Source organism: Solea solea, chromosome 14 (genome assembly GCF_958295425.1).
Source record: "Solea solea chromosome 14, fSolSol10.1, whole genome shotgun sequence".
In the NCBI taxonomy this organism is placed as follows: domain Eukaryota; kingdom Metazoa; phylum Chordata; class Actinopteri; order Pleuronectiformes; family Soleidae; genus Solea; species Solea solea.
Window position 1 is genome coordinate 17,091,211 of NC_081147.1, and position 10,091 is coordinate 17,101,301.

The 10,091-nt window shown below is 41.2% G+C and overlaps 1 protein-coding gene across 1 annotated transcript; it reads right to left on the reverse strand.

Annotated features, from left to right (window-relative positions):
* Positions 1-1,083: 1,083 nt before the first annotated feature.
* Positions 1,084-7,974, reverse strand: LOC131472316 (eukaryotic peptide chain release factor subunit 1). Its single transcript, XM_058649345.1, has 11 exons — positions 7,819-7,974; positions 7,332-7,442; positions 5,971-6,146; positions 5,188-5,327; positions 4,899-5,037; positions 4,598-4,788; positions 4,296-4,425; positions 4,020-4,193; positions 3,861-3,925; positions 3,626-3,773; positions 1,084-1,790 (listed from the first exon to the last, which is right to left on the reverse strand). The coding sequence occupies exons 2-11, from the start codon at positions 7,415-7,417 to the stop codon at positions 1,708-1,710; spliced, it is 1,332 nt and encodes a 443-aa protein (XP_058505328.1). The 5' UTR covers positions 7,418-7,442; positions 7,819-7,974; the 3' UTR covers positions 1,084-1,707.
* Between the last annotated feature and the right edge of the window lie 2,117 nt (positions 7,975-10,091).

Here is a 10,091-nt window from a genome sequence, read left to right on the forward strand (position 1 = left end):
AGGGTGGGTGGGGGGATGGGGACGCCCATGCTATGAGAACGACACGCTGATTGGACGAATTTTGTCAAAAGGAGGGTAGTTTTGCTGCTTAGCTCTTTAATGATTGGTACACCGTGCTACCAAGGCTTCCCCGGTGACTCCCCCAAACAAAAGGGCAAATGGATGAAGATGCTGTTGCTATCCTGAAGAGGAATACATAAGGCAAAATCAATCATCCGCATAGCTTTGGTCGGGATGCAGCGGGATGTTATTAATTTGATTAATCTAGCAACATTGTAAGGATAAGTGGTGAACAAATACAAGGATATAAAGTTGAGTTTTTCAATTGTTCTGTGTTGCATGGTGAAATACAATTTTAGAGGTGTGAGTGTTTGTACATTTCCTTATAGCTGCAAAATTGAGTAAATCCACACAGGATCAAGCATGGTTGAAATTAATACAACTGAATAACAAGATGGATGATTTCATGTAAGAGAAGAAAAGTTACCTGTACAACTTCACCAAGTAAGATCCAGAACTTCCACTGGAGATTGACTGAAGTATGTAACTTCAGGGCCTAGTAATCTAGACAAAAATGCTTACACATCCAAAGAGCATGACAGAAACATGGCTAAGTTAAATGTCTGTCCAAATTACTCACATCTTAGAATATTTGAATTTGTACTTTCACTCTAGATGATGTGTTGCTTATTATGTAATTTATTCTCATCTTTGAGCCCATTTAAACTATAGCCACAATAAAGCATTAATATTGATTTTGAAGTGATTAAACATTAATTTACAAAAAGTACTCAATTGAAATCTGTTGATTGGATCAAACACTTGTGATTGCAATTTTACATAAACACATATCAAGGACAATATCTTTACCAAAGTCCATTTGTCACTGAATCCTGTTATTGAAAATTGAGTATTGTCATGAGGATATAGAGCCTCATTAATCCCTTAAAAACAGTCATGTATAAGTATCACTGACACAGGACTATCACAACTTATTATTTTCGTAAGGATGACAAAGAACTCAGACTTTTCAGGAACAAAAAGACAAGCACGTGGTTGAGACCACAGCAGATGAGGTAGACATGGTTTTCAGCAATTCAAATTTAATACTTTGTCCCCCTTTCTCTACAGAATCCCAGGTAAAAAAAATCCCCCACTCTCATAAAATACAACAGCAGCAGTTACCAGTAAAAAAATGAAATGCAAAAAAAGAGAGAGAAAGCATAGAAGAGAGAGGAAGGATGGGGGGATTATGAGGCAAGAAAGGAAAATATATTTTCTATATTTGAGAAGTCAGCCCAAAGTTCATCTTCAGACTGGGTTAGGGGCGAGGAAGCTGGGAACTTGCTGTTGTGTTCATTCAAAATGGAGGGGAGGAAAAGAACAAAAATGAGTCAAGTCCAATCCAACTAGGGGAAGGAACCAGCACTCTAAGGCAGGGATTTATTCAGGAAGGGTTTTCTTCCCTCTCTGGATGAAAGAAAATCTCACTCCTCTTCAGCCTGTATGATTTTTGTCATGTGTACAGATGAAATGTATGTGCAAGTTTGTGTATGCAACAGGTAAGTTGGAAGGTGTGTCTGTCATATATATGGTCAACACGGATGCACCTCTCACTTGCTGCAAGAGAGGTGGCATTTTTCTTTCCTTATTTCTTCATTCATTCCTTTGCTTTGCTTTTTTCTCCCAATGTCAGTCCCCGACTACCTAGTAGTCATCCAAATCAAAGAACTCATCGTCCTCTCCTTGATACTCCATGCCCTGGAAATCCACCCTGTACCGTAAGATACCTGTGAAACACAAAGATGATAGATTAACAAGAGCAAAGAAGATGGCCAGCGAGCTTATGTCACATTCAGCTAGATAGTGGTAGCATGAAAGGAAAAATGTGTGTTAGGATAAAATCCTCAGAGTGTGGCTCAGGTCGGATTTTTCTGTCTCGACCCGACCGAGAGAATATTAACAGAACCCAACAGGTATCCCATAATTTTTGTCTATGCCTGACATGCTTTATTTTTGGGAGCCAGACAGACCTGCTTCAGCTTACATTCAGTAAGCTCCAGATCCAGTAATCATTTCGGAACCTTTGTCCTAACCCAGCACCTTGGGCTGGGCTGCTGCAATTCTCATCTCACCATGTGGAGGGAGTATTTCAATAATAAAAAACCAAAACCCACAAAATAGCATTTACTTTTAAGACAAAGTAATTGCTTGGTTGTTCAATTGGTTTTCTTTAAGAATTGTACAAATTGCAAATATAACTTATTCACTGTAGTAGTGATGTTCACAATTATGACGCATACAAGATAAACACACTCTCTGAAGGACATGCACAAGCACACTGAGTCACTTATTAAGGAAGACCATATAAGAGCTTTAAATGATAACATGAATTCACTTTACCAGCCTATTCTAAAAAGGGAGGACAACATACATGGACAAGTACAGCACCGCAAAACTATGAATGTGTTCTTTCAAGAACGAAGGACAAGAGGGAACAGAACGGAGCAGTCAGTGTCCTCTTTTGTAATCAGCAAACACAAGTTGCATACATACAGATACAAATTGCTTTAGAAATTGGCCAAGTCCATATCTTCCATCTTATTATACTCTGTTGTAGCTAAGGTCGTGTGGTACCAACAACTTGTTCATAGTGGTCTGAAATGGCATATTTTAAGTGGAACTGATCATAGCCATTAACCTCCATGTATAGTATAAATCCTTCCGTTCCGGGAGTCAAATCAATGATTATTAACAGCAAGGGACATACTTGTAAACTTACCGCCAGGGCTAATAATGTATTCATTGTTACTCATCTCAGTATTAATTCAAATTAGGTAGAGCTCCTGGAATATGGTTTCCTGCGAGACATACACAAGTATTTCTTGTATATGTTTTCTAATTTAGTGCATGCCTGCGGTTTGCCTCTTAGTTAATTTTATATATGAATAGGCCGGTGCTGCAGATCATCGTATCTGTAAGCATGTATTACTGCTGTATGTTTATCTGCCTTGTGGCTGTCATGGACCACTGTCTATTTTGTGTATTTCATTACTTGTAGGGACATGGTACTGATGCAGTGTACCTGGTCACTCTGCCTGTCGCTGTTCATTACTGGTGGTGGTGACGCTGCCTGTCACTGTCCTTTGTTTCGAAACATTTGACCATGATGTGCTTGTATTCGAAAGTGGCTGGGCTTTGTTGTATGTTTTTGTTTTTTTATGTAAGTAAGTGGTAATTCTTTGTTTTTACGTAGTGGAATATGATAGGATCTCTGATATATCTGTTGTGGATTTTTAATTTACATAGCATAAGGCCCCCTCATGAATTCCCAGAGTCAAGCTCTGCCCCTGGGACCAACCTTGTGTGACTGAAAATTAGAACATTTGTTTACTACACTGCATAAGAGGCAGGTAAACGCAGTTGTAATGTAACATTAATATTGTAAACACAGCCTCTGCCGAACGACGAATACCTGAGGATATAAGGAGGCTGACCTCTCCAAGGCACAGACCAAACTTAATAAGGAAAACAAACACCATTAAGTAATACATATTCTTCATTATGATTAACATATGCTCCGTAGCAGGGTCATAACCCTTGTAGCAAAAAAGTATGTGCTCACCCCCGATGCCTCCAAAGCCCTTGACAAACTGGGACCCTTCCTGGCTCTTGTCTGTGACTATCTCCAGTGTGGCTCCAAATTTCTTGTAGTTGTTGGCAAACCATTCGAGCAGTGGCATGCTCTCAATCAGCTCATGTTCTTGCCCCGTCTAAAGATCAGAGACAGAAACACATGGGATGACCACAATCGGTCTTATTTAAATCCAAGGGATCCTGGTCATTTTTATAGGGCCTACCTCCTTGTCTGTGAAGTGAGACTTGTCTTTCTCCTGCTCTGGCGTTAAGTACAATGTCTTCTCATCTGAAAATCCAAGGTGGAACAGAAATATTACAGCACTGCCATCACTTGCACCCATCAGTAATGGCAGATTTAACATATGTGGTGGTTTGTATACCGTTCTCTAGTCCATTGCTCTCAGCCCCATGGACACGTAGAATATATCGCATGGTGTCCAAGTTCTCATAGACTATGAGGATCTCTACGGCTCCCATTTCCAAGGCTTTGAGTGTGTCCTCCACACCAAAACAGTACTTCCCCGTGTCCTGACTGATCTCATCAAAGTACCGCCCTAAAAAGGGGTACAGCCATTATGAAAACTTCAACCACAAAACAGGCTTCTTTTCCATTAGCTCTTGCTGGTAACATTTGTATTTGATGTGTCATAACTCACCTATGAGCTTCTTCTCCTGGATGAACTTGACATTGGAGAGAACCTCTGCTGAGAGTTCAATAGCCTGGTTGAAACCATTCTCTCCTCCATAGGAGATGTCCACCAGCTTCAGAACCTTGGCTTGTAACCTCTGTAGAAAAAAAACACAGAAAAGAACAAAATGAAAAAAAACATTTGAGACAAAAGTATAGAAAAATATAATATTAACAGACATTGAACTTAATTTATTCACTGGTATTTAGTCAGGAGCATATGATGTAATAAATACTATGTTGGTACTTTTTGTCAGAACACAGACTTACTGGGTCAAACATGTCTGACTGGCTAAGCTCTGTCTTGAAGTCAGCTGACCCAGCCAAAACCATTCCTGCCACATTGACTTTGTCGTTGGACACAAAGAGCTGGACAGCTGTCTCGGCCACTTTTCTCACATAGTTGTGTCTCTTCTCCATTCTCAGACGAGCAAAACGCAGAGCAGACTGCCCTCCTCTGCCTGAAAGATAGATAACAGTAAAATACACTTTTTAGAATGCTTCTCTAAGGGCAAAAATCAAAAAGCCAATTTGCAATTTGGTATTTATACATTTTCCTAATGTATAGTACCGTGCTTCTTGGGTAGGTCCACAGTGAATTTGTGCAACACCTCCCTGGTGTTGCCCTGCAGGGTGCCAAACAGTGCCCCACTGCCGTCGATCACAATAAAGCCAAACTTACTATCGTCAGAGAGCAAGGCTGTCAATGCCTGTTAGGAGAGTGAGCAAAAAGCGCATAAAATGTGACGATACATGACAATGTGACGGAAATATGCAAGATTCTAAAAAACAATAATCAACTCTGAAAATATACAACAACAAAAGTATATTACATGCAGACAAAGAGCACCAACTCTCACCTCAGTGTGGAACTTGTTGTCACAGAGGTACAGGGATGTGTTGATTGGCTTAAAAGGCTCAAAGTCGATATTGACTTTCTTCTCCTTGCCTTCCTCTGTCACAATGGTGCCACAGTACACGACCAAACCATTGGGTGGCACTGGAAAAAAAATATTAATAATTTTAAGGAAAAAGGTGGAACAGATTACACAAATAAAGCTTTGTACAGACACACAATGTGCAATTCCTGCAGGAAAGGGCTGAGGGGGCACACTGTGCCATATGTAGGGGTGCTGTGTACAGCATCATCAACGTCTGTTGCTCATGATATGGTGAATGCACTGACACGGCACCAACGAGCTGTACACTGCTTGGCTAAAGCTATCTGTAAAAATTAACATTTTACTTTATCAAGTGTCGCCATGCAACATACACCATAATTATACAGCCAATTGTAACAACAATAATGTCCCCTTTCCTCGAGCACCATTTTCACAAATCTGAAAATTTGGTAGTGGTTCCATCCCGTTGCATAGTGAACATCCAGGGCAAAAGTCAGTTATTTTGACAATTTTTAGTGATCTATTAACGAAAACTTAAAACGTTGAATATTTGCGTGCCTGTCAGTGTAATGTCAGTTAGGCAGTCAACATATCAAGTGGGATTATGAAAGATTGCCAAAACTTAAACTGACACAATATATTTTAATGCCATATCCACCATCTGGCACCAGTTACAGATCTCCTGTGGGTGTGTCCTCGTCCTTTGTAATTTCTAATTTGGGGTTTCCTTGTGACACATACCCTTATTGTAAAGTTTTAGTCTTTGTTGTACAGAGGTGATGGCCCCAAGTACAGAGAGCCTGTTGACTCGGCTCTTGATGTTGGAGGCAGTGCCAAACTCATCAGCCAACATTTTGGCCACTCTGGATATCTGGTCCTTAGGAGGGATGATTAGTGAGATCATACTGGTGCCATTACTATAAGAGAGAGAGAGAAAAAAATATGTCAACATACATACATCACAATAACAATTCGGGTCAATCTGAAAATTATATTTAAGTGAAAGACGATGTCTAAGCTACCTATACTCAACTTCTATCCATGTATTTTCATAACTTTCAAGGTAACTTCACCTATTCTAGAAGCTGATTTTATCAACACACAAATTAAAGATATTACCTTGACAAGTTGTGAACAGTGGAGGGACAACCAGAGCAAAGGGTAGATTCATAGTAAACAATATCTGCCCTTGAAACCAAGGACTGCTGTGTTTCAGTCGCTCACCTTCACACTGATGCCCTCCATTCACTACCTTCTAAAAACAATGCATTCCCCTGCGCATGAAACGACAACAAGCACGCAGGCAGCGATGGCAGCAGCTGGGTGAATATAGGGCAAACGGTCATCAATGTGTGATATAGCAGGCGGTAGAGCAAGGACAGCAAATTCTGCGCATTACAAGACGACAAGCTGTCGCAGCGCAAGCTACAAGCCAATGTAGCAGCGCCCACGTTTCACATATCGTCTTCGTTAACTCAGCAGGACCAGAGTCCCATTAGCCAACAACTGATCTGGGTTTCTGACCAAGTGACCATTTCGATACTACCAAATGTTAATGTACCACGAGGTAAAACTCCTGGCTTAGCGATATATTTGAGACGATTGTTCATACAATCGTCATGTGTATTACGACCATACAGACGCTTATGAAAATGTGAAATACGTCTGTAGCATGTACAATGCAACTATAAGCTAGCCGGCCTATTTTCCATAACCAACATGCTTTCACGACACCGATGGAGGCCTCTTTAGAGAGATGACGTCTATTAGCGGGTCCCATTAGCAATGCAGCTAACGTTAACCAACTTTAAAACACTTGAATGGGACAACACACACACACACACAGCATTGACACCGATAGCACACACATGCAGACGCACAAAAAGGCATATTCTTAACAATTCACACAACGTCCCCATTCTCCAAACAGGCTCAATGTGGCAGCAGTTAGCGTGTAGCATTTAGCAAGCTAAGTTAAGCTAACCACTCCCAGATTCGGCCCCACTTCTCCGATCTCCAGCTGTTGCGGTGGTCCAAATTCACACCACCATCCAGAGGCAAACCGACGCTGAATTCACACACAGCTTTATTCGAATCCTTACCCACGGGCAGCCTCCAAACTTTTGATTAGCTTCTTGATTTTCCATATCTCCACGTTCCTGTCTGCCGCGCTGGGGTCGTCCGCCATCTTTCTGCTGTAAAAGCTTCAGCACCTGATAATACACAAAAAGAGGACTAAAGCACACGCAATAAACAGTTCAAGAACCAGAGTAACACATATTCACAGTCTCAGACAAATGGAATACGCGTCCTAACTTGCTGCGCCTGGTACCTCTCCAAGTTGTGGCACGGTGTCCGTTAAGGCACCTGACCGGCACTGGCCGCAGCACTGACCGTGAGGGAAGTGCCTTTCCCGGCCTCACTCTTTCAGTACAGTGCGCGGAGAAATACAGGGCCTACAGTCTGCCAGGCCCTAGCGTCCACCTTGTTCTTATCTAATACGACCTACTTTCCCCCTTTCTCCTGGAAAATTATGAAAACCAACTGCCAGCTTTTCACACGTCGTTATTGAAGAGGCTGGTACGGTACCTGCCTCGGACAACGCCGCTCCGCTTTCGATCTGCTGCGCTACGTCGAATCGGTTGTCCGAGGAATGACGTTGCCTTCCCAACCGGTGTCTCTATCCTCCACACGCTGCGCGTGGTGCTATCGGCGGGGCTCACATGTGGGAGGTGGTTAGAGCTGTGGCGTTCACTTCCTGGAAACCACATAGAAACCAATGGGATTTCTTAGCCAGTGTGACAATCATAAGAGACTTAACAACAATTGGACGGAAGCTAAAGCATTGCTGATGCTGGGCGGGCATCATTGGTGATCAGACACTCAGACTTTAGTGGAAATAGTTGGTTGTTCAAAACGCACATAAACTGTTTTGCTGTCACTACTATTTTAGATTATATTATTATACAGACTGTCTTATAAATGTCTTATATGGCGCAGTACCTGCTTTGATTGACTAAGCATCAGGGCACATTGCCTTGCATATTCTCTCTTTATTGGCACTTCTGTCTTCAGATATATGTGTCGTATTTCTACCGATATCTTTTGTTTTTCTATTCCAAATAATTTCAAAGTAGGCGCTGCACACACCTACCAAGTTTAAATACTGTCAAGTGAACAGTTCAACAAGATCATGGCCCCCGTAAAGCAAGACCCATGCCTAAAGTACAAAACGCTAATGCTAAGGATATGAAAAGCAAACAAGCTTTGATTTTTTTTTCAAAGTCATCAGAGAATTCGTGCCTTTGACAGGCAGCAGTTAGACGGGACACATGTCAAAGCCATCAAGACGCCTGTCAAGTGACCCGGGCAGATAAACAGATGTTCCTTAAATTAATAGAGAGATAGTAATTATTTTTAAGAGAATAGGGAGAAGAACAACAGCTGTGATTAAGAACTTCAATGAGAAATGTACATATGTATTGTGAAGTGTGACATCTGCTGGCCACTGTGGAAAAATTGCTACATAAATCCCAACCACAACTATGTACATCACCTGCTGTCACTTATCCCACAACAATGACATCTTTTGATTTCTAGCCAGGAATGTGGTACTGCGGTCAGTTGCACATGTCTGCAATATCATTATGTGAAATTCCCTTTGATTTCTCTTTCAGAAAATTACCAAACCACATATAATGCTATAGACAAAGCACACACAGAGCACACACCACCACCAAGGCCACTCAGTTCCTGTATCGAGATAAAAAAAAATTGAATTCTGAAATATTTTATTCCCCCAGTGCAATCTGCTGCTTTACAAAGCAGTTGCAGGGTAATAAACTATAATGACTGTTGGATTGTATTTGTGCTGCTTTACACTACAGTTTTTCCATTCACCCATTCACACCCATTCACTCACACTTCCATACAGTGCATCTATGTGCAATTTCTATCATTCATTCTATTATTCATACCCATTCACACAGTCCAGGAGCAATGTGGGGTAAAGGTTACCGAAAGGAATCGGCCAGAAATTTGAAGTTTTATCTTATCAGGTTGTGTATGTTTTGTATTAATATAGCACTTTTCTACTCTTGATAACCATTGAAAGCTGCTTTACAAGTTGAAAGGACGACTCGCTCCACCACTGAACTACCTTTGCCCTACGTTGTCAGGTTGCTGCTCACGATAGAGGAAAGGAAGAAACGTACACATTCTGTACTAGATTTCAACTTTAACTTGCACTTTTTTGTGAGGCAACAATATGTACTTTGAATGTTGAATATAGGAGACTATTCATTTGTGAATCCAAGTCAGCAGGGTCCAGCCATCTTACAGCCTGAGTGTTGGGACAATGTGGCTTCGAAATTGCTGACTGGGCTCTTTCAAACCAGACAAAGGCCAGCTCTTGGTTTAGTGTGGCTAGCCATGCAGTTCAGTAATCTGGTGTTGGGACTAAAAGCTAGTGGCTGATGACGCAGATGCAAATTACTGGGTGAGGGTTTGTGAGCCAAATATTGTTGTGTGAGGACAGTGTAAGTATAGTGTTGCTCTTATGAATGGTTATAGGTCACCCTGTGAAATATTTGACTTTGTCTCTTTGTTTAGAAGCAACAATCAGACAAAAAAGTGCACCCTACAAACACACTAGAATTGTCCACATGATCAAATAACAAAACCAAAAGTTATGTCAGTTTACATATTTGCATATGCTGTAATAGCCTCATGTGGAGGATAAAGCAGTAGATGATGAATTAATGTGTCTACTATAGTACTTTGCAAACCCATCACTTCATTGTAACACGTCCAGAAAACACTGTAAAACGTGTGCAGTTTCAAAATAACACATTTTTCAGAAA